The sequence below is a fragment of the Hemibagrus wyckioides genome, linkage group LG03 (assembly GCF_019097595.1).
Source record: "Hemibagrus wyckioides isolate EC202008001 linkage group LG03, SWU_Hwy_1.0, whole genome shotgun sequence".
NCBI lineage: Eukaryota > Metazoa > Chordata > Actinopteri > Siluriformes > Bagridae > Hemibagrus > Hemibagrus wyckioides.
In genome coordinates, this window is record NC_080712.1 from 20,531,621 (window position 1) to 20,557,402 (window position 25,782).

Below are 25,782 nucleotides of genomic sequence, written 5' to 3' on the forward strand. Positions count from 1 at the left end.
CCTGACCCGTCGATGCACTGTGTATTCTTACACCTTTCTATCAGAACCAGCATTAACTTCTTCTGCAATTTGATCAACAGTAGCTCCCCACATGCATCAGTGAGCCTTGGCCGCCCATGACCCTGTCGCCGGTTCACCACTGTTCCTTCCTTGAACCACTTTTGGATACTGACCACTGCAGACCGGGAACACCCCACAAGAGCTGCAGTTTTGGAGATGCTCTGATCCAGTCGTCTAGCCATCACAATTTGGCCCTTCAACAAACTCACTGAAATCCTTACACTTGCCCATTTTTCCTGCTTCTAACACATCAACTTTGAGGACAAAATGTTCACTTGCTGCCTAATATATCCCACCCACTAACAGGTGCCATGATGAGGAGATCATCAGTGTTATTCACTTCACCTCTCACTGTTCATAATGTTATGGCTGATCGGTGTATCTAGAATATTATTTGAGATAACTGTAATATAACACAAGGAGCTCTTGGCCACCTTAAGTTTGTCAAAGTAGCTCTCAGAGGAAAGAAGTTTAGAGACCTCTGGCCTAACCACTGGCTTCTTCAAAACAGTCACTGGGAATTTGACAGGACAAAACATGGAAACGTGTATCGGTTAATAGAAATAAAATTTTATTAAGCAAACAAATTTACACCCCTGTTTAAAAAATAAACCAAACTATTATAAAACAAGCATCATACGTAATGAGGTATAGTCTATCCTACAGGGCAGAATGGGCAATAAATTACTCGTTTCCTTAATTCAATAAAAAAAACAACACATACATTTCATAAATTCGGGCATTTGGCATTTTAAACAAAAAAGGAAACATTCTAGTACTACTTAAGTACAACTTTCAATTAATAAGCAAATATTTTATTCAAGACAACAAGTAGCACTCTTACAGACACGAGCACTGTCCAAAAAAAACTGACTCCTCTTCCTCACATCTAACCCTTACTTATAAATACAAAAAGATGCTCGTACGCCCTCTCGTGTCCGGAACAGAAATGACAACTCAATACAATATCTCTAACAGCTATTTTAATTATTTTGTTTGTCTTCAGAGTTTATTACTGGTATATTTATATTATATTGGGGTTTTTTTATGTTTGAGAGCCTGATTAGCTTTAATATCCACCTCCTTTTTTACCCTCTACTCCAACATGAGTTTATCCCTATAAGAACTATTTGTTAAAATGTCTTTTCTGGATGATATGTTAAAGTAATGAGTATGAATCAGAGCAACACTTAGTTGTAGGATCTCTTCCATCCACTGTAGAGCAGTTAACGACAATTAAAGAACTATGAAGTAAATAAGAACATAAATATATGAATATCAAAATATCTGCAAATGATGTAATAAGATGATGTAATAAGACATTCCTGAATTTCACAAGTCTTCCTGTCACAGGGTCATTGTGATGAAATGCTCATATTTCCCCTTTTATTTCAAAGGCCATTTTTCAGTATGTATTTTTTAGTATATTTATTATTCTGTAATAGCATTTTCTATGTTAGTCATACACCAGAGTCTCATTCAGGCCTGACTTTGAGTAATCATGGACTTGACATTTTTGTGAGGGTATGATTTGACAAAAACACAGGTGTGTGGCATAGTAATTTATTTAGAAAGTAAAAGCTTTAATCCTTCTCACACAATGGATAGACAAACCTCTCTTGAGATGGACCTCTCAACTTCTCGTATACATGGATCTAATGTGAAAACTAAATTTATGGCATTGTGCTTTTAAGGTTGTGTCATCTTTTTCAAATCATTGTAAAAAAAATATTTTAGTTTCATTTTTATTTTATTTTATTTTATTTTATTTTATTTTATTTTATTTTATTTTATTTTATTTTATTTTATTTTATTTATTTATTTATTTATTTATTTATTTATTTATTTATTTATTTATTTATTTATTACTTTTAAGGTCATTGTATTTTATTACAATGTATATTATTCTACATTGTATTCTATTTTTTGAAGTCTACCATGTGTGGGATGGGTTGGGTTGGGTTCTAAATTTGTATAGTTGCTGTTTGTTTTATATTACTGTTATCAGAAGAAAATTCAATAAACAGTTGTTAACAAAAAAAAGTACAAGTTTAACTTCAACACAACATTACCGCCTACTTATTTGCAAAGAAAATGAGCTGTAATTGATTGTCTTATAGCCATAACAAAAATCATTGTCAGGGTTTAGTTGTGAAAGTAATTTGCTTAAAATTAGCTTAAAAATGCATTATTATTGCTGCCAATAAAGCAGTGGCATGTCCTTAGAGGAATGGGCTTTAGAGAAAATCAGGTGAACCACTTTTGTCACAAAGCTTGTCCAAAGTTAATAATCCTATACTTGTTGTGCATGCAGCTTTCCGTGACAGGAAATGAAAAATTGACCGGTTGGTCTGCCACAAGCACAGTGCGATTAAGAGCTTTGACCTCTCCTATGCTGAGCTCCAGCTTCACTTTATTTAAACACTTTATTATCTAGATAATGAAAAATACAGCAGTTCAACGCTGAACATCTGGACGTGCATTATGTGATTGGATACTGAAATAGAAAAACATTTATAGGATATCACATTCACATTTAAAATGTGTAGTGAATAGTTGATTCCAAACTTTTATACACAGTATTTAACACTCTGTGGACTTTAATGCTGGCTGTTTAGTTGCATGTGCGGTGCAGAGTCAGATCAATTATTCTTCAATTAGCGTCAACAATTTATTTTCTGGCGGCATGGTGGCTAGCATGTTCACCTCATATACAGGGCTCAGTGTGTGTGTGCATGTTCTCCCCATGTACTCTGGTTTTCTCCCACAGTCCAAAGTCACATATACATTACAGCAGAGTGCATATCCCATCCTTGGAGGTTGGGGTCAGAGCACAGGGTCAGCCAAGATACAACACCCCTGGAGCAGAGAGGGTTAAGGGCCTTGCTCAAGGGCCCAACAGTGGCAACTTGGCGGTGCTAGGGCTTGAACCACCGATGTTCCGGTCAACGGCCCAGAGCCTTAACCACTTGAGCCACCACCTAGACATGCTTCTAGGCTGATTGGAGTCTCTAAATTGCCCGTAGTGTGTGATTTCATGAGTGAATGAAAGTATGTGTGCCCTGCGATGGGTTGGCACTTCGTCCAGGGTGTATCCTTCCTTGATGCCCGATGACACCTGAGATAGGCACAGGCTCCCCGTGACCCGAGTATAGATCGGATTAGCGGGATTTATTTTGTCACATCACCTATACAGCTCACGAAAACCAAGCACTTCTCAGCCACTTTTTAGACTCTTGAATGTCAGTAGTCTCATTCGGCTTCTTTATGCCCTGAGTTCTACTGCACGCATAACTGGGCAGCTGAACTCCTGATTCATCCTGAACTTGATAACTCGGTCTAACGCCTCCAAACACAGGTCTTTGTCCTCCACCAGTGCCCACCGTTGAGGCCTCGTGCAGAAGGGAGGAGTTTTTCCAAGCCTTGCTAGCTCTCTGAATTACATCCTTGGCATAATGGTGAAACTTAGATTCCTAGTCTTGGTTTTTTACAAGCTGCTCCTTTGCATGTTGTTTGCTATAGATGTAAACAAAAGTGTAGTTTGTAGTTATGTTAAATAAAATTGAAAGAAATGTAGTTATGTTATATAAAGTCTTTACATAGAACTAAAGCAAAAAAATTGAGCTGACTCACCGTTTGATAAACATAAGGATCTTGCAGCATTTTGGCTGCCTCTTTCTTTTTCTAGGACTTGATCTTCTGCTTTTGAAGAAAAAGGAGATCTGCTGCTTTGTTTGCATTAAGCAACTCAGCAGCCTTCAGCTTCTCCTCTTCCTTCTTGTAGTTCAGCTATTTTTGCTAAAAAAGGTATATCATTGTGTAAATCACTGACATATTAAAGGTAAAATATTGTCTAACATTGTTTTCAGTTTTTATAATTTAACATATTCCCCAAACTGGAGTTTACCACAGCTTTTCTGTTCTCAGCAATACTCCTCAACATGGCAACCTTCTTCTTCTTCTTCTCACGCTGTTGCTTATCCTGTTTTGCCACAGCTTCTGCAGCTGCCTTGGAGATCAGCTCTTCTTCATTGTTTGCTTTTGGAAATATGCTGCCAGTTTGCCAACGACTTCCCTTGGTCTCTGCCACAATAAATGTTCGTCACACCCATATGTGGGCCTTCTTCACAGTTGTCTAGGATGTCTTGTATACTGCAGTATTACAATTTTGCATCAACAAAACTAGTAGCCATGACTGACAAAAAGCATCTGATTCACTAAGTGGTAAAGAGAAGGTGTATGTACCATAACTATATTCAATTACTTAACATGAGAACATGCAAATGGTCGAGCACACAGGGTGGAAGAGGAAATTGACCCCCCAACCCTGTAGGTTATTTTTAAACTTTGATCAAATCACATTTCATAAAATGAAAATGTTTTCCCTAAAAACTGAGATACAGCTTCTGCACATTTTCTGCTTCCTGCCCCCAGTTTGAGAAATGATTACTTGATAAACCTTCATGATGTTCCTTTTCTCTTCTTGCTTCTTCTGCTTGCGCATGTTTTGTTCCATTTCATAGAGCTCTCGGAAATGCTTGAGTTTTTCTGCCTCTTTCTTCTTTTCCATCATCTCCTACTCTCTTGCCTTCTAGTGCTCCTTAATTTTAATAAACAAAGACAAAGTTGTAGCACATGTGCTCCTCAATGAACAAAAAAGAACTATGTTAGCAATTTCAATTGTTTATGGCACAATGCAGACTCATTCATATCATAGCAAAGTGTTGTGGTCTGTCAATTAGTTTGTTACATCGGACACTAATGGCTATAATACTGAGCATATGTAGATATCTGACACATTGCTGTTGTTTTAAACTTTCAGCTTCTGCTTCCTCTCCACAGCTTTCTGACACTGCTGCTCTAAAGCCAGTTCCTCGTTGCTTGCGATCATGGCCGAGATCTCTTTATCTGCTTCTTCAGTCTCTACTTCTTTTCTTTTCTTCAGCTCAATCTGGGCCTCCCTCTCGTTCAATCATCAGCAGAGCACTCTGGTGGAGGAATTAATTTAACAATAACAAAATGAACACAATATTTATATGAAGGATAAATCACAAAGAATATGATGGTGCATACAGTATATGTGATGAAAAGCATGACAAGAAAAAAAATATTCCTATACTAATATGAAATCCTTTCACTCTGTCCGTGAAGGAACTGCAGGGGGTTTGCCCTCTCTATTGCTTTTCTTTTCATCTCTTTATACTTTGCTTCCTCTAGGTCGATCTGCTTCCTCTTCTCCTCTTCAATTTCCTTTCTAATTTTCGTGAATTCCAACTTCTTTTGCCGTTGTCCCTGTAAATGCATGAATAATGCATGGATATATTCATAGCGATTCTCAGAGAGAACATTTATTCAACCTGTGGCTAACAAGCAGCCAATTAGGCACTACTTTTGAGACAAACTCCAGCACCACTGCTGTGTTTGAGACACTTCTACCTTTTCCACAATCACTAAAGTGTCAACATCATAGCTAAACTGAGGATGTTTGATTTACAGCTATGGTTTTAGGCCAGTTATTCTTTGGAGCATGTCCTCACGTTCTCTCGCGGATGCAGTGTGATGCACAATATCCTGGATTCTCCTCCATTCTGATGTGGGCAACACAATCACTTTGTGCAGGTCTACAAGTGTATTTGGTTTATTGATCACCTCTGGTAGGTTAACTGCTGGAGAATAAGCTGAAAGTCAAGATGTAAATTATAGAACATTTTTAAAAATTGAAAGACAATAAAAAACAAAGGATAAGAGGGTTGTTTAAAATTGAATGTTCTTTTGAAGGAGACTCAAACATTTTTTTTTTCAGTAGTGTTAGGGCATATATAAATTTTGTTGTTCTCTCTGCTGCTCCTGGTTCGGGGTTGCCACAGTGGATCATCTGGTCTGCATGTTTTTGATTTTGGCACAGGTTTTACACAGAAAGGGTGTACATAAATAACACTTTTAAACACCCCTAAAGCAGAACATACCATTTCTTGCCCAATGGTATACTGTGCACAGCAGATTGTATGCTATGGTATGATGGAAATGGTACTGTTAGTATGTTAACAGAAAACCTTAAGTAGTACTAGGCAGTAGTGCAGTTATAGATAAAGACACAAAGAAAGCAAAGCACAACAAAAATATACATACACATGAGTTGCCAGAGAAAACAAAAAACTACGTAATAATTTTACATCTTAAGAGGTCACGAAGATAAATATAGAAATATAGTTCTTATTGCTTTGGATAGTTTCCATTCATTGTCTAGAGCAGGGGTGTCCAACATGTCTCTCGTAGGTCGCATAAAATAGCAAAAACAGAAACAAATAACAGAATCGATCACACAAAGATAGTTCATTCAGCTGGTTTGGTTTATGACAATAAGCTATGTAAATAAATGTTACTAATAATATAACACGAGTAGCTCTTGGCCACCTTCATTTTGTCAAAGTAGCTCTCAGAGGGGAAAAAAAGGTTGGAGACCTGGGATTTAACAATCTCACACAAAGACATGAAAAAGTACGTCTGTACAGTCTAAATACTTTTTTTTCCCACAGGGAAAGACTGATTCAACATAATACAACACTTCCTTTTTAAACAAGGAACAGCATGGTTTCTTTCCTGATAATTTGCATTTATGGATATGGAATATTACCGTCACAGGGCTATCAGTCTGCTGCTAAAAATACACCAATCAGGCATAACATTATGAGCACTGAGTGGTGAAGTGAATACCACTGATTATCTCCTCATCATGGCACCTGTTAGTGGGTGGGATATATTAGACAGCGAGTGAACATTTTGTCCTCAAATTTGATGTGTTAGAAGCAGGAAAAATGGGCAAACATAAGGATTTACAAGAGCCAAATTGTGATGGCTAGACGACTGGATCAGAGCATCTCCAAAACTGCAGCTCTTGTGGGATGTTCTCGGTCTGCAGTGGTCAGTATCTATCAAAAGTGGTCCAAGGAAAGAACATGGGCAGCCAAGGCTCATTAATCCAGGTAGGGAGCGAGGGCTGACCCGTGTGATCCGATCCAACAGACAAGCTACTGTTGCTCATATTGCTGAAGAAGTTAATGCTGGTTCTGATAGAAAGGTGTCAGAATACACAGTGCATGATGGGTCAGGGTTTTGGCAGCAAAAGGGGGACCAACACAATATTAGGCCGGTGGTCATAATGTTATGCCTGGTCAGTGTAAAAATACACATCAGAAAACTGGCTTGCCATCTACTGGTCAAAGTGCAAATTTGTAGAATAGCTCAAATTTATTCAACAGCAGTAAGACAAACAAACAAACAAACAAACAAATAAATAAACCCACCCAAGATTAATATGTAGTGTTATTTAAGCTACTACACAGGTGTAGAATCGTTGTAATTGAAAACAGCAATTAATATGTATATATAGTATTAACATTAACATACGATCTGAATTTTAAAACGTATTTATTCAATAGTATCTGGACATCTTTGAGAAAGAGGGCAGTATACAGGCATCAAGCATACAAGTAATAACACCGTTTTATTCAATAATAAAAAAAAACAAATCCCTTTTAATTGACTCATTATTGGTGTCTCAGTGCTATAACTATCTATTACATTTGGACCGTTTAGCAAGAGTTAGGAGTTTGCACAGCGAATTCTGAAACTCTTTACTACGGGAATTCCGGTTGCATCAGGTTAAACATTTCAAAATAAAAGTTCTGGAAGAACACACTGATTTGTTAACTATAAATGACAGGCCTGTACATTCCTGTGTGAGGTATAAAAATCATGACGTCATGCCATTATAGTGACTGAAGCCACCATGGGGCTATTGTTTTATGTATACATGTGTCTGAAAAAAAATCTGCACTATAAAGGTAAAACACAATTGTTTTATTGGGACATGATTATTGTATACATAGAAGCTGCAGGTTTCTGGGGCTTTGGCAGGTTATTACAGTGTGTAAAGCCTCTATAGGGATACTCACAATGTAGAATGAATGTGGCTGTACAGACACTGTGGGATAGCAGTCAGGGGATAAGAAGCATATAAAAATGGAAATGAAATGAAATTTCTCATTGAATTAATACCCAAGACCCTGTCCTTTACTCGCAAGACAAGACCTGGTTTCTCAACCTCCAGGTCAAACTGGCCATATGGTGGAAGGTACGTGATCTGGTATAAAGCTAGGCTATAACATGGTGGTCTCAAATCAGCTTCAGTGCAGCTACTGCTTGTTGTTGCTCGTTGTATAGTGTCCAGGTGTCTGCCACCAAGTTTTATTTATTCACCTGCCCACAGAAACTTTTCTAACCCTGTCAGACTTAAAAAGATCATCAAGATGCTTGTTCGACAGGTCCACTGCAGCCTGCATTGGGTTTAGCTTTTCTTTGGCCTCATGTATAAAACTTGGTATGTATTTAACACTATGTATAAAGCCGTGTGTGTACTGTTTGATAGGTACTTTTCACTTTTTTAAAAAGAAAATCAAATAAATGAAATTGAGTGCAGATTGTAGTGCGGATAAACAGAGTATTGCAGATAAAGTGCTTCAGAGGCTATAGAATGTGAAATCAGCTGATTTTCAAAATGCCTTTGTTAATGAGGACTGTGTAAGACTTGACTGTCCTTACATGGCGTTACAAAACTCTGAGAGTGTAGATGAGATACAGTTTCACAATTATTAGACATCATCTCCACAACAGTGTTGATGAATTGCATAAATCAAGCTGTTCCTTACAGAAACCCACTAAATGAATTTTATATCATGTCTTGTATTTTATAAGGATGCCATTTTGTGTTGAAATGTAGAATTTGCCAAAAAGAGTGATGATTTAAACTAATTTATGCATTGGTTTAATAAATCAGTGGATTTCTGTAGATACTGCATGTACTAAAAAAGGAGAGATTTTTTGGACTATTATTTTGAGGTAGTATAGTCTTCCTGTCAGATTGATCCAGTCTGGGATTCTTCTTTGACCTCTTTTAAATAAAAAAATATGTTAACCCCAACATCCAGAGTCACTGAGATCACATTTTGAGTTACACTGCACATTCATACTGCTGTTGTTCTTTCGGCTCCTCCCTGTTCGGGGTCGCCACAGCGGATCATTTGGTCCGCCTGTTTTGCTTTGGCAGAGGTTTTCACGCTGGATGCCCTTCCTGATGCAACCCACCCATTTAATCCAGGCTTGAGACTGGCACTGAGAGTTAACTCCTCTGTGGCTAGGCTAGTGCCCTGCCCGGGAATCGAACCCAGGCCACGGCAACGAGAGTGCAGGATCCTGCCGCTGGACCACCAGGAGGCATGCATGTTTCCCTGATACTGATGTTTGGTTATTAAACTGAAGCTCTTAATCTGTAGCTGCATGGTTTTGTGCATTGTGCTGCTGCAAAATGATTGGCTAAAAAAATGAAGGTCTCATTAGGGTTTGTTGCGAGTTAACTATCACACAGATCATATTAATATTTCAGATTTGTCTGTACTACACACGTCTTCCAATGTGACTGTGAATGTGAATGAGGTGCTTACTGTGAAATTCAGCTTTAGGAGCAACTTAAGTAGACAACCAGCTGCTGGTTTTATCAAGGTTTTTTATTTTATTGCTCCATTTAATCTCCCCTTAAAAACACGAAACAACATCACTTACATCTCAATTAAGAAACTTAAAGTGAACCTCTTAAAAGCGTAATAATACTGAGGAAAAAAATGTACAGATACATAAAATACAAAACTATACATGTAAATTACAGTCTTCAGTTTCACAAAACCATATTTAGCTACTAAATATGAAAGCCACGGCAATGTGTTCGATCAGGTCCACTGCTTCTCTATTGTGACACAGTGCTTGTGAAAGGCCTTGATGACATTTAGTAGCTGTGTGGAAACCGAGGAAATGGATAGTCCAAGAAACAAGTGACGGTTTCAATTGTTTAGGCAGTGTCGTGTCAAAGCAACCACCGCTTTCTAACAGCAGTACAGAGCGTGTCCAAAACAAAATGTCTCATTTGCGACAATGTGTAGGTTTACTTCATTTTATTTGGTTGTTTTTACAGTCTATATACTCAAATATGAGAAATCAAACAAAATAGAGCACATCAAGATTTCATTAAAAACATTATGAAAAATTACCTTTACTATTTAAAGAAAAGTCACAGAGAGAAGAATGGAATAAGAGAGGGCTAGGAAACAGTCATGTTGACCACATTCAAGTTGATTCAGTAGTAAATAAATTGCAGTTTGCAAAAAACACTTTCTAAGCATGTGTCATCTGTGTGTGTTAGTAAGCGAGATCGATCACATGATCATCAGAGCTCAACTACGGGCAACCCGCAGCAATGAAGAGTCAAGAGACAAACAATACAATTACTGCAACAGATCAACGCTAAACAAAGCAGACGCAGTGCAGCAATTCAGCAAAGCTGACACCTGACAAGGCATACGCAGAATTACAATCCAGACATTTTCCAAGTCAGTCCAGAAAAATTACAGTTTGAACTTGATTCCATACACTGTCAGGTTTCCCACACTGCCAGATTCTTAAAGGAGCCAGCTCCTGATTATCGAACAGAAATCCATCTATACACTGATTTCTAAATCACAAAGTAAAATGGATCAAATGATAAAGGAAGCCGGGTTGCAGATGTGTAAATCTGCACTCGTTAGGATTTAGAAAGCATGTAAAGGGGCAAAGACAGTCATCATGCAGCAAAGCAGTAGATGGTTGATATTCCCTCTGCCCTATGCAAGTAGAGTTCAAGGATCTAAGAACAATATTATATTAGCTGTGCAACATTAAACCTGTAGTGTTATTTGCATAAACTGTGAAACTAAAAACTAGGTTGAAAACTGGAAAAGGACTGCAAGAACGATTCCATCAACAAACTGTAATTGCACTTTTCATTTTGCTCAAGTTGCACCAAGCGTTCATGGTACATTAAAATCTGGGAAGAAGAAACAAAATGGAGTAATGTGACCTTTGCCACTAGATGGCAGAAGTACACTCTGAAGAGGGAGCTCAGTTACATCAAAACCATTTACTGCATGAGGAAATGGTGAAAGTCACAGTTAACATTTCTCAACACTTATAACCGTAACAAGCTTGCAACATTCTGTATGCTTTAAGAGAAGGACTGAAAGAATCTATTTTAGGGACAACATGCAACAAATTCGACAAAATCCGGAGATTTTGCCCTAGACCAATTTACTGTCGTTTCAAAAAACGTCAAAGTTCATGCATGCTGAAATCATATTTTAAATATGGATGAATGTAAAGTGTTGTCAAGCCAAGTCAATTATATCATGTCACGTATAAAAGTGTGTAGGGATGCAGGAACAAAATGAAACTCTATGAAATCATGAATAAAAAACTGTCCTGTTGGGTTAGAAAAATAAGGTACTCTTTAACTAAGACCAAAGGAATTGAGTTCTTAAGGAAATTGGTCAAAACAAAGATTCAATATAAAGATTCACTCAAGTATAGAAAACACAAATCATCTAGAAAGGTGTTGCGATGCTACAAGTCATTTCATCTCTGCAGGGAAATGTCCTCTAACTGGTAATCGATGAGATTTTAAATACGATCTACATTTTAGAGCCCTCAGAAAGAACACTTAAGGGCTGATAGCCTAGACAGAAACCATAGCAGAGCTAGCGGTCAACATGTTCATGATGGGCCTGTTACGAGTTACAGCACTAGAGCAAGTTCATTAAGCTGCTAAAACTGTGCAAGCGGCTTTAGTGGCTCTAGCCCTTGGTAAATAATTGTCGAATTAATTTTGAATAAGTATCACCTTTAGAATAAATTAAATAACAGATTAAACAGATGAAAAAGATTGATCAGCTCAGAAAATATTTTCTTTTTTTTCTTCTTTTTTTTTTTATGAAAGATGGCATGATCACTCTAAAAACATGTCCATTTACCTTGTAACTCCTCAAAGTTCCGGTTTTTACATCCAAAGTTTGTGTGGGAATAAAAAATGTCATATAAAATGCGAGAAAAACTCTCTGAACTTCAAGCTTGTTTTTTTTTTTTTTTTCCTCATGTATATATAAATGTATGGGTATTAAAACAGGAGAGCCTTAAAAGAGGAAACTAAAAAGTGCTTAAATGCATTGTTAAGGACTCCATTAGAACCAGCGCAGAGACACATACTCAATCACACACACACACGGTGAGCACAGAGGTACACAGCTCGAGTGGTGCTTCACACATCTCATACAAGAGCAGTACAATGGCAGTAGTTGGACCTGGTGTACACCGACTCATAATGGCTAGCCAACAACTTACAGGAACAGAACAGACAAAAACAAAGAAAACACCTAGAAAACAGAAGGAGTTCCGTCTCAGTTACTCTGCCCACTGCTGTGTGGTGCCACCTGTCCCCTGGCAGGAGGCAAAGCATCATCTGGTCCCATGGAATTGGGCTGTGCGTGTGCTGCTCACACGTGCAGTATCTCCATGCTGTAGTCCTCAGTCTCTGTATACTGCGAAGAGTTTGTGTCCGACTGCGCTGGCCCGAAACCCTCTTTATTATCCAAGTTTGGCTCCATAAGTACAGGTTTATCGAAAATAGTCTTTTTATAGGTCTCTGGTCGGTTTTGCACATATATCACTCTGTTGTAGGCTTTAAGTCTCCTCCACAGCTGGATATAGACTTTGCATTGCACATACATGAAAACCAGTCCGCCGGTGAAGCCGATAGCCACCACCACAAGCTTGGTCCAGAAAGGCCACTCCAAAATCCCTGCAGAAATCAGGAACACATCTTTATTTACACCATCAAATAATTCAAGCAACAAATAACAAATTCATCAAACTAATAACCCTATAATCCTATCAGGTTTTTTAAGATGAAGAATTTTAATTAATTCCAGGACCAGCCATATTGCTCTCAAATAACATGACAATGACAATCATTAAAAACGCCACATTATTTCTGTGCATAAATACAGTAAGATTGTGGCGTATTATAAATTCTCTAAATGCCCAAGCAGTCACAGTTGTCTAGCTATGGGGTGGACACAGGAGGAGGAGCTATGACACTGGAAACACAGAAAAGGTGCTCCAGTAAGGAATCCTGATTTTCCACATCTAGCATATCTCATACTCTGAAATCCATCCCAGTGTTACTGAGAATTTAAACAGAAACAATTAACTATTCCTGGCTTCTAGAAAGAGCAAAGGGAGGCGTACCACTCTCTTTTAGTGTTCTAATAACGTTCTAATGCAGTTTTCTAGCTTTCCAGTGACAGTCGCTTTCCTTCAAAATGACGAATGATCTATCAGAAGCAGTGGAGGTCGTTCCTAAGAATTACCAAGGCAGTATAAAGTTTACAGCTTCATAGTGCCTTTGAGAAGGAAGAGATTTTCGAAATCAATAATTTTCGCATTAATTCTCAAGCAGATCGCCTTCCCATCTGCAGTAATCACTAATCAGATCGGGAAGGGATTGTAATGTGGTAAATCATTATCGTCTACTGCGAGCTACCACACAAGGTATTCCTGAACATGGAATATAATACTGTACTGCTTTGCGAGGCTCCGTAAGTTAGAGCAGGGTGCAGCTTTAGTGTTCCTGACATGGCGAGCAGGAATAGAGCAAACAGACAAGGGTCAGTGCTGAAGATATGCAGATCTCCTGAGAGAGAGAGGCTGTGCTATAAGCTGTGAAAAAACAGATTTCTGTACAATTGTTGCTTTTTGATTGTTGCCAAGGCAACTGCATCTTTATTTACATCATCGTGGCAGTCTTTTATCATTTGAAATGCACACAGCTGCTATTCTTGGGAACGGTTTGGATTGTACTGAACAGGTGTTCGTCTTGGTCTAATTCGAGTTTTTCTCTTTTTTCCCCCCCGAGTTTTTCTTCATCAAGCACAACTATATCGTTTGAGGGTTTTTTTTTAAATTCATTATCTCTTTAAATAACATCATCTCAGATCAGAGCTGCATGTTGCTGATTATACAGTATTCCTGTATCAGATCAAATGCAAATCAGTGGCTGGACTGCAGCAAAATACTACACTACAATGATGGATTTCCTTCTTTTTTTTGCTTCTTTTATATTTAAAACATACGGTGCAGAGAAGGTGCATATTATTCAGGCTTCACCAACCAATATTAGCGCTGAAGACTCAAAATGATGGGTGAATATCTAGCAGGCAGAGAGTCGAAGGAAGGGAGGGAGGGGGGCTAGGGGGCGAGAGAGAGTCAGACATTTGAGCAGAAAGGAGGGTGGATCAGAAATTCAGGCAGAGGAGGGAGAAAGCAAACGTCTGAGCAGAAAATAGGAGGAAGAATTAGAAATGTAGATATGTGGAGTGAGAACCAGAGTCAGAGAAAAGACACATCAGATGTTAAAGGAGAAAGCATTTACCTGGTATTCTTCTGGCTGCGTGGTTAAAAAGAGTTTATTACTATTTTACTACAGGTGGAAGCAGGAGGCATAAGAAAGTGGGGAGGGTATTGGAGTCTAATGTCAGTTACATTACATATTTATCTACAACACATGCTACATAGCCACATATTAAAGAATGTTAATAAATGTCCGTTTATCAGGTATAAATGAGCGTCATTCCTAGTCTGAGTTCAGAACGTGGTAGCTGTTCATACACTGGTTAGAAGAAGGGTATCATTAACACTTCATATTGTTAATTTTCCTTTCAGTAAGAGGAACACTTCAATGGGAACAAAATGATCCAACAATTTTTTTTTCTCAAAATAGAGCAGAACAATGGCATGTTGGTGAGGTAGGGTAGGGTAGGGTAGGGTAGGGAGGGGAGAGAGGGCTGGTAGAGGCAGCTGACCTTGTTTGATCTCTTCTGCAGTGCGGTCGATCAGGACGTACAGTGACCAGACCACGCACGTAATGGCAATGACATGGAAAGTGACGGAGCACATGATCTTCCTCCTCTCGCTGGCTGTCATCTGCAGCTTCTCCCACTATAGAGACAGAGATGGGGGCATGAACTCAGACTGGGATCTTTAAACACATGGACTTTTACCTCTGACAAGTGTACAATAACAACAGATGGTATTTACCCCCTTCTCAATGGCACAACAAATGGGGTTTACCCAGAGAACCCATATCCCTCTCTGTGTGTCTGTCTTGCTGGCTGTGCTGTATTGCATTACAGACTACAGACACACACTGCATTCAGCTTACACACCTGGCCTTTCCACTATAACCCAACTATAAATATTTGATGTAGCTTTCTGTGTGATCTCATAACATCAGAACCATGGCCCGTTTTTCAGTATAGCGACACAAAGCCTGTATACTAAATCAAATAGTTTTTCAGTATTATATTATGTACTCCATCAGCAAACTATTTGCTGAATGCAGTTTTATAAAAATTTGGGATCTCAATGAACAGTAAATAATTATTAAATTAAATAATTTAATGTATAACAGCTAAAGAATTGTGCTGTTTACTGCCTGAATGAAACAGAACACTGACTAACAACCAGACATAAATCCTCAAGGACAGTGCTGTGATGTTTCTAAAAGCCTCTGCTTTAAGCAGTTAGTGACAGAAGTGCTGAGAATAAAAACAACTCGGCTCTCTAAATCAATGCTTTCACTGAAATCCAGAAAAGATCAACGCACATTTATCTGATAATAGACTCCTTTGCAAACAAAAAGCTAAAGAATGCTAAAAAAAGATTCTTATATGTTACCACTAAAAGCTGCTATTTGGCTAAACGAAGACATTCTACTTATGTTACTCCAAAAGATCACTATGGCTCGGTTTCCTGTCAGCGGCTAAATGATGCTACGATAGCCAGACATCCAGTATATACATATCTTGCAGAAACGTTTAGAGAGAGAAATTGAGGATGTTTAAGACAAAGTTTTACCATTACAAATTTAGCTAGCTAAACATGTCCATTACAGGCAGTGACGTAATTATCTAAACTTGGCAAATTCTATTAGATTTTATAGCAAGCTACTTGGTTGGGATGAAATGGCCGCTGCAGAAATTCCTGTTTGTTCTTAAAAATGACTCTATTCTCCCTTTACTTTGCAACCAGGAGGCGTGGCTGACGTACGTCACAATGGGTACATCATGGAGGCAACTTTTTAAAAGACAAACTTTTTATAGTTTTAAAGACAAGAAACCACACTACACACTATGAGCAAAATGAATCACCCTTGAAGTTCACTACATTCATATGTGTAAAAGAAAATGACACACTGTATATGTATATACATACAGCATATGCAAGTTCAGTTTCTCCATTTCAGATAGCTATATTAAAGTTTATATATCTGCTAGAACTAAAAGAACTGCATTTATTAAGTTCTGAAAATGGACCACTGCGGTCTCCTGCAGCTGTGTCAGAAGATGGATTAGAAAGACTGGGGGAAAAAAAAAAAAAAAAAAAAAAGCAGGGCACAGTTATTGTTTGATGAACATATTCCTGCTTAGTCTGGCCGCTTCCTGCTATGGCTCGGCTGGTCCGCACACAGCATCCTCCAGAGCAACCCATCATCATCCCGAAAGTGACGTGTAAGTGATGAGCGTTTCTATCGAAGTTTTTCTTTGATCACATTAAATTGTGAGTGATATGATATATAAGTGGGTTAATCCTGCATAACTGATAGTGAGATCTCTAACCGGACATCCTTTACTGGGCCTTTTTCCTTAACTTTTTTTTATGTATTTGTTATAAGCTGAAAGCCCATTCCAATACAATAGAGTGGCAATAGAGTGGCAATCAGCAAAAATCTATACTCAATTCCTGCTTGGAATTTCAGTTAGTTGCTTCGGCTAATAAACAGTAAGTGTTAAATCATTACAGCCTTTTGAGAACGAAGGCAGCTACTTGAGTTGCATTACAGGTGGGTTAAACGAAAGAGAAACCTAACGTTCAATAATTGATTCAATTAAAAAAAAAAAAAAAAAACCTTCAGACTGTTAAAAGGTACTGGTGAATTTCCCATGCTCTTTGTCTTTCAGGGCAGGGATAATGTATTTACACTAATGTAGTTGCACTATCAGAGTTTACAAGGATACGTGAACTGAACTTGACCACTCCTGTGTGTGTGTGTGTGTTGTTTACCTTGCGCAGTGGCTTTAGTTTGGTCTCCATGATGAACTCGAACTTGCAGAGCTCACAGCAGCGCGTGTCTGAGCTCTTGATCCACTGCTGCAGACAGGCCTGGTGCACGAAGCGCAGGCTGCCTGTGCAATGGCACGGCGTGATCAGCGGACTGTCCTCATCACCCTCGCAGTGACAAATCCTGCGCACAAACAAAGGAAAGAGTTCAAACATGCACCAGAGTCTGAAGAACTTCACACATACATATAAGGCTCGCACAGCAGCTACAGCATGCACAAAGTTTTGCTCCAAAGTTGAATTGCAGCAGAGCAAATCACCATGGAAGCTTTCTACAGGGAAGCAAATCTGACATGTGATGAGAGTTGTCTTCTTTGCCAATGTTGCCTGCTTCAGGTTTCTACATATCACCTTTCGCTACAGACAAGCTAAACCGATCAAAAAATGACAACACTGACACTACAATCAAAGTGTCTAGTTTGAAAGGATTACAGGAGTCATATGATACTAAATAAAAAAAAGAGAAAAAAAAAGATGGATATCAAGTGGAAAGGCGCTTACACACACATCACTACACACACCTCCCACATACATATGCTTTCATCAAAATTTGTCTTGCATTATCAATTATGAAGTTGCATCCAGATATTTTAAAAAACTGGACACAGAAAACTGTCATTGTGTGTGTGTGTTTGTGTGTGCACGCATGTATGCTGCATGCATGTATAGAATGTACCACATGGGGGCACGAGTTAATCAGCCTGCATTTAGATAATGTAGCAAACATGTATGCATCTAACATCCATTTAGAATTACTAAAATAACTCTTCTCTCATGATCTCATGGAGTTTGATCAATACATTAGACACAAGATACTCAGTCATTCCTCTACATAAAACCAGAGAGCCATTACAGCAGCCTTCAGCAGGGGAGGGAACATTTGGATGGGAGAATCAGATGGAATAAAGATTGGTGTAGGATCTATTTATTTGAAGGGAAAAAAAAGGCAGACAGTGGGAGTCTGATAAAAACGCAAAGAAATGGGCTGTAAGCCTGCCAGCTACAATACACAGGCCAGATGTAAGCACTGCCGTCACTCGTTATGATAAAATACTCATCTGGACAAGCTGACAACTGGTAACCTTGTGCTGCTGAGAAATCGCACAATTCAAGGTGACTTGTGAAGCGGTTCACATCAAGCTGATGCACTTCAAACATCCCTGAAGCTCTGGGAGGGACATCGCTTGAAAAGGATTTTACTGTTCTTTGGAAAGTAGTTGTGCAATACAATAACTGCTAGATTTTTTTTTAATCTCTCTTAGAATATTGAAGGAGTTACAAAGCCTAGTCAACACTACTGATTATCGGTTTATAAAAGCAGCCTGTAGTATAGGCGGATTGTGAAAAAAAGAAGGCTTAAGAAGATAAGAAGAAGCCAACAGCAAACAGCACATGTCTGCATTTATCACAGAACACCACACCTCAGCAGAAGCATCAGATCTGACAAGCGTCCGCTCCTTTCCAAACTGTGTTTCTGACAGCCGGCTCTTTGGCATTAAACGTGACAGAATTAACGAGCAGAAAGAAGGCACCGCCATATGTGTTACGGTGTGGCTTTCCACAATGAACAGACAGGATAATGACTATTTCCAGGCTAGTCTTATCTAATCCAGGATAAAGGATTAAGAGACAAAAAAAAATCTCTTTCGGTATACAGACTTCTTTACAGATAACAGAGATTTACAGAGGAGCAGCCCATTTAGCAGCTGTCAGCACTAATGTATTAATATGTATGATTAAAGGGGACATTTCATTTTGCTATCCAATTCAGGAAGCTGATGAGTGTCCAGACTTCACTAAAGCTCCAGCAGGAGCGGTACTGAAGTGTGAGAGCTGCTACACTGAGTTTCCATTACATTACAGTCTCTAATCCAGCAGACTATTTGTTTTCATGCATTAACAGTCATCTGTTTCAGAGACATTAGGAGATTCTCAATAATATGAACAAATGTAATAAGATAAATAATAGAGTGACAAATGCTTTTTTGCATTTGATGTGACTTGAGCAGCCTGGAATAAATAAAAACTGATTTGCATAAACAAATAACAATTCTGGTTGGCAGGATAATAAATGAACAGCATTTAGTAATAGTAATAATAATAATAATTGATGTTTCAATTTAAAAAAAAACAAAAAAAAACACAACTTCCAGACATACTGTATTCATAATTAAAGAGCAAATCTGCTTTTAAAAAGCATTATGCTAAATTCAGCTTTTTAATCCGTTGCACAAAGACAGACAACAGAACATCAGAGACAACATCCTGTCCTTCAGCTTTATTTCAGTCAGAACATCTTAAGCCCATGACACACTCCCAGCTTCCCAGTGATTAGACTGACTCAATCCAATTAGCGCTTATAAGATGTTTCCTATTTCAACCTGTCCTCACTAACAGGTAACAGCTCCTGGGTCTCAGTGTTGACTGCACAACCTCTGACCATGTTGCCGATGTATAGCAGAGCAGTGTCACTGAGCAACTGTTTGATATCCTACAAAAAATCTTGGGACTGGCTTCCAGGACAAACCTGTAGATAGATATAACTACCAAGGTTGCATCCAGTCCTCTGTATAAAAAGATGAATGTCTAGCCTGAAAATGTCACTTTTTAGTTTCAGAAAGTGTCACAGTGATTAATGATTTTAACAATCTGACTGGATTTCTCTGCATACTGTGATATAACATTAAGGCTAATTTTCAGAACTCTTTCTACAATCACATCTTTCCACAAGAATCTATTTAACTCCAATGCTAGATGCACTTATATGCTTATCTACAAAATCCCTAGTATTAAGCCAGCATCCATAAACGGTAAAAAACAGGAGCTCCTGGAGCTCATGCTGCATATCTCTCACAGCATCACTTACACCCACTTCACCTTCCCTATGAGTCAGGGCAACTGATCCATATGGGAGTCTGATAGAAAGAAAAGAAATGTGTTGTGATCTCAACACAGCCCACTAGCTAGAATACACAGGCCAGATGTAAGCACTGCTGTAACTCATTACTATACAAAACTCATCTGGAGAAGCTGGCAACTGTGACCTTGTGCTGCTGAGAAATCCAGCGATTCAAGGTGACTCTCGAAGCAGTTCACGTCAAAATGAGGCACCTCAAACATCCCTGAAGCTGTAGGAGGGACATTGCTTGAAAAGGACAACTGATCCATATACTCTATGCATACAAGACAGAGACAGGTATTACAGCAGCCCTGTGTCATTGGGAAGAACTGATGAATGTGTGAAATGCTGAACTACCAAAGCAGCGACTGGACTGCTTCACAATAACAGCATGTGTATTTCATGTTTTTGAAAAAGCCGAGCCAGACTGCACTCACATCAAAAGACAGCATACCTAAATAAAGAAAGTCATAAAAACAGCAGAGACTGAAAAATTTATTCTCCTTTCATCTTTTCACTAAGGTATCAGAATGGAATTGATTGAACGGAAAAACATGAACTGAAATGATGGGCAAAATTCGACATGTAAACGCAATGCAGATTTAAAATGACGGCTTTAAACTGCGAAAAAAAAAACAGAACTAAAATGGACAATTAAGAAAATCAATCTCCTTATCTGAGCTGAAGTTTTCTGTTGGTGAATAACTCCAAGATAATTACATAGCTCAGAAATGGGCTCAAAGATGAGCTGATAGAATTGCATTAATCTTGGTTTGCTTTTAGCTCTGTGTGTTTTGCAACTGTGACCTGTGCACTAATCAGATCTTCAAATCCATTTTCTCTCATAAAACCTGGCAACATTCCATGAATTGACAAACTGCCATAGGTAGAGTCTACTATATTCTGGCCTCTGTGCTCTTGCAGAGAACCACTGCAGCAAAAAAAAAAGTGCAGCTATATGCCAGGAAACTATATCACAAGCAGGATGTGGCATAATCTTTCTTTCTTTACTATATAATGAAAATATGATGTTGTTCCAGATGACTGGATTGCTTTTCTAACTGACTCTAATGAGCAGAGGAATAGGAATGTAAGAGTCAGCACAGCAAGCAGTGCAGCATATGGGGTTTAAACAGGTGGAGCCACAGGGGTTTTAGGAACTTTTGGAAAGGTAGGTGGGATGCTGGGATTCTGGAGATGGAGCTATAGTCAGGGCATATAAGTAATTGGGCTGAGTCGGAGAGGAGAAACCTCACCAACCTGCAGCAATCCCCAGTCAGAGAGTACGGTGAGGGTGGACCTGTTTTCTCCATCAGTGGCGAGAAGCGACGGTCCAGATCTCCATCTTCCTCCAGGGAGCAGAGAGGAGCTTGCTGCTCCGCAGCCTTCAGCCTCCATCCGGAGTACTCCTCCTCAAACACATCATCATCACCTATCTCCTCACTGCACACCTCATTCACCTCCAGCAAGGCACTGGATGGCTTGGCACAGGAGGCCAGCTCACCCAGGGGCAAGCTGCCCGCTGTGGAGGAGCGTGGGAATGGGAAGAATAAGCGCAGCAGATTGGAGCTCTTCTGAATGTCAGCAGGTTGAGCGCTTGCATAGCTATATGTGGTTGAGAAGGAGGTGTGTTGAGAAGGGTAGAGAGGAGGCAGGCGAGTCAACTTGACCACGAGAGTCTTGGCCTGGTGCCCACATTCTGCATCTCCTTTCATATCAGAGCGCAACTCGCCATCTGAGCATGTGCGTTCAGCGAAGTGCAGACTGCACAGCCCATCCATCTTCTGACCCACGTCATTCAGGGACTTGGAGAACTTGAGCGTGCTGGCGTGCGGCCGGAGGTTGACCGAGGGCTTTAACAGTGAGAGCCACTCGGCTCCAAAGACAGATTTATTTTTGGGTTTGATGGGTGAATCAAGACAGAGTGTTGTCATAGTGATGCTCTGTGATGGCCAGTGTTTGTCAGTGGAGTTGAGCAAAACCACAGCAGTCTGCGCAGGTTTCTGAGAGAACTGCTCCTGAGCTGGAGCACTAGCATTAGAACTGCACAGCAGGACCAAAAAAAAAAAAAAACAGACAAAAATACGGGACAGGAGCAGGGGCGAGAAATAAGCAGAAAGAATAATGAAACAGACACAAGCAACATGCAATACACAGCATGAGAACTGTGAGCTGAACAAAATAAATGACACATAAAAACTCACAAAAACAGCAGAGAAGTACGAGTCAGAATACCCGTCCTTAAATAAAAGCTTTGACCTTTGCTGGTTGCTAGCCTTATAATTTTCTTTTCTAATGCAGAGATCTACCTGCTCTGAGGATATGAGGACACACGGCAGCACATGAAGCAGCTCATTTTAAAAATACGGGCAAACTAGGTGGTACCTGCAGATGTCCTGGTTTGAAGGCGTGACAGAAGTTCGAGAGAAGCCACAGGGGGCGTTCACAGAAGTCGGGCTCCCTGCCTATGAGAGGGGGAAAAAAAAACAGACTTTAAATGAGAGACATAGACACATAGTCAGCACTTCAACTCAAGTCATGTAAGCACATCACCTGAATTGTCACTGAATGAGGAAATGAAAGTTTCATAATAGCTTACAGCAACAAAAATACTCAACAGTTTCAATTTATAAGCAGTTTTACTCCTTATTTTTCCAAGTGACACCAGAAAATATAGAAATCACATTCTTATCATAGATACACATACCACAGGCCATGCTTAATTTCTCTATGTCCAAGACCAATTAGCTATTGATTCACAGTGGAGCACACAGAGAACTTCTATTGCCCAAAGCTGGATAGTAATCAATATAGAGTGAAGTGCTGACCTTCATTTGAAAGGCATGAGCACTCATTACGCAGAGCTTTCAATGAATAATATTTTGAGATGCAATTATTCAGAGCAAGTAATCCAAATAATGCAAGGAAAATACAACAACTGATATTGTTCAAAAGTTGAAGAAGAACTTCAGCTTGTATAATTCACCCTTGTGTTATGTTTACTCTTTGTCCACTTTGGTACTGTTTGGGACATTATTGGAGTTTTAAAAGCATTACTGAAATAAAAAATAAAATACATAAAAGTCTTTCCACACTGTCTTTATCTCAATCAAAATGATATAGATAACATGCGTGATTAATTGTTTGCAATTACTAAATCAAATTTAACAATTAAAGCCTTTGATTTTGTGCTAAAGTTATAGTTTGTGTAACAAAATTTACTATAATAAATGTACTATAATAAAGACCTATACTAAAGACCTTGGCATAAATCTAGAATAAATTATTATTAAATTATTAAATTATTATTTAGATTACAACTGGTGTATCAAATACAGGTGATAAACAACAATAGAAGTATGAGAAAGAAAAAGATTATTGCAGTCTCTGGTTGTGAAATACAGCTCTCAAATAATGCATCAGCACTTTATGCAGCAATATAAAATGGGTCAATTTTCCCGAACACCACACAAGGGTTACGTTTTTTTTCCCCTCAGTAAAAAGATATTATGTGAAAATTATTGCATGTTTATTGTATGTTTACTGCTCTGTGATCCTGCAAAGGTACAGGGACGTAATTATACAGCTGAACACTGTAGTACCTGTACAAATCCCTGTGTGTGTGTGTGTAGGGGTGTGTGTGTGTGTGTAGTGACTAAGCGCAAAATTTCCATCAAATTATTCTGATTTCCTGCAGTTCCACTGGTCCCCCAGGAGGTAATCAGCACACACTGTGTATATTTAAACATGATCCCAGTTCTGGCATTTAACAGAACTCCACATGCATGCACCCATACACACAAACAACGTTACAGGCAGTGTGCCTGCATTAACTTGACTCCAGAGGTGTCACAAATAAAAATATTAAATGCTAAACGCTTCATTAGGCAAATCCTCCTTCCAGCACAGGAACGTTTTGTTGTGAAACACCTGCCTAGTGTATGCTTACACACACAAAAGGGGTCACCCAACACTCAGTGATTTTGAGCATCAGTTAAGAATACAGCAAACTTTGAACTTGCGAAATTATAAGCCATCACGGGTAGCGATTAACGATTTGAGATGTTTGCGCAACCAATAGGGAAGAACTTAACAATGCAGATATCAAAGAGAAATGAAAGTCGAAGGGAGGGAGGGCGGGAGGGAGGGAAGTATGTTGTTATTCACTGTAGTCTTTTGCCTGCTATTTAGACAGGCTTTATTTATTACACTGGTTGGTTAATAGTTAAGGAGGCTGCACTGACCACTAAACACATTTGTCCTACTATCCTTGTGAGGACCTTCTGCTGACATAATTATTACCTTTTACACTTTGGATTCTTTTTTTTTTCCCCCAAAACAATCCGATTTCTCCATATAGGAAAGGAAATATCATCTTAACCAAATGTTCCCCCAAGGTGAAAGCAATCAGATATTCCTATATTTTCTACCCAACAAGATATAAAAATATGCCTCTACATACAAACACACACACAATTATATGTTCTATAAATCCATCACCATGTGAGCCAGCCTGCACCCTGAGGAGGCACACAGTGATAAATCTAATCTCACTACAGTAGTGGGCAGAAGCCTTTAGCAACAACACACTTAACGCTGCATTTATTAATGGCCATCTTTCTGTGTAGTCATTCCCAGTCCCTCCTACTGGGTACTTATCATTTCACATGGCCTGCAGACAACCTAAACTGCTCATCTAACCACAATATTCCCCTTTCAAGCAATCCGCCTCTCTAGGTTTTCTGTAAATCATCATCATCTCTCGCTCTCTACGGAAGGTTAATGATTATAAAAAGATAGTTTAGGCTTAAGGGGGCAATATAATAGCACTGACTCTACTGACCTAAAATGAGTTTTTCTATACAGTTAAAGAATGAGATGTCTGTGTTGGTTCGGGATGATATGCTTGGTGTTGTGGTGAGAAGACGCATATTGTGTGACATCAACTATGGGAATAGATGCTGCTATGACCACCTGCACTTCACAAAAATACACAAGGGTCCTAGAGCTGCAAATAAAATTCACAGAAAAAAATTAAGCAAAAAAAAAAAAAAAAAGTGTAACAAATAAATAAAAAATAATTGCTGGGGTCCTTTACAAACTTTTGCCACAGATTGTGCCCTTGTGTTCATCAGGGTGGGACAGCATGGTAATGAGGTGGGTAGTATTACCACCTAACAATTCTAGGGTAACTGGTTTGATCCTGAGCTCAGGTTCTTATCTGAGTCGAGTCTCACATGGATTTCCTCCAGCTTTTCAGATTTCCTCCCATCTCACAAAAAAGATGTAGATGAGTGGTTTGGTTATGCTAAACCACCCCCCACCCCCACCCCACTAGGTGTGAATGTGTGTGCATGTTGTTCTGTGAAGGATCGGTGTCCATCTGGGGTGAATTCTTGCACCTTGCATGCAGTATGTCAAGGATTGCTACCAGATGACCTCGATCAAGATAAAGTGTCTACTCCAGATGATTGAAGAATGAACGATTGAGTTCAAAAGTGAGCTGTACTGTTTAACGTGAGCCACACTAAAGCAGCCCTTGAACATCAAATCATACTTATATTTATATATTATAGGGACATTTTCTTTTCTCTTTTAAAATTAAAATGTATCTTAATGAAATCTTATTTATTATCATTATTTGCTCGTTTTCTAGAAGCATCACTCTAGAATTGCTAGGTCATACTGCATACTGCAGCTACATGCAAATAATGCCACTTGTCATCTGC

The 25,782-nt window shown here is 38.9% G+C and overlaps 1 protein-coding gene and 1 pseudogene across 2 annotated transcripts in view; both read right to left on the reverse strand.

Moving 5' to 3' along the window:
- Positions 1-1,941: 1,941 nt before the first annotated feature.
- Positions 1,942-5,364, reverse strand: LOC131349452 (cilia- and flagella- associated protein 210-like; annotated as a pseudogene).
- A 6,684-nt stretch (positions 5,365-12,048) lies between these two features.
- marchf8 (membrane-associated ring finger (C3HC4) 8) overlaps positions 12,049-25,782 on the reverse strand; it is a 69,160-nt gene continuing 55,426 nt past the window's right edge. Inside the window, exons 4-9 of one of the 2 annotated variants that reach the window (XM_058383220.1) lie at positions 22,439-22,518; positions 21,314-22,096; positions 17,098-17,278; positions 14,838-14,973; positions 14,408-14,422; positions 12,049-12,775 (exon numbers count right to left, since the gene is read on the reverse strand). In XM_058383220.1, coding sequence (XP_058239203.1) covers positions 12,471-12,775; positions 14,408-14,422; positions 14,838-14,973; positions 17,098-17,278; positions 21,314-22,096; positions 22,439-22,518 — 1,500 coding nt within the window. In that variant the 3' untranslated portion in view covers positions 12,049-12,470. The remainder of the gene's footprint in view (positions 12,776-14,407; positions 14,423-14,837; positions 14,974-17,097; positions 17,279-21,313; positions 22,097-22,438; positions 22,519-25,782) is intronic. The other variant, XM_058383211.1, reaches the window with a different exon arrangement.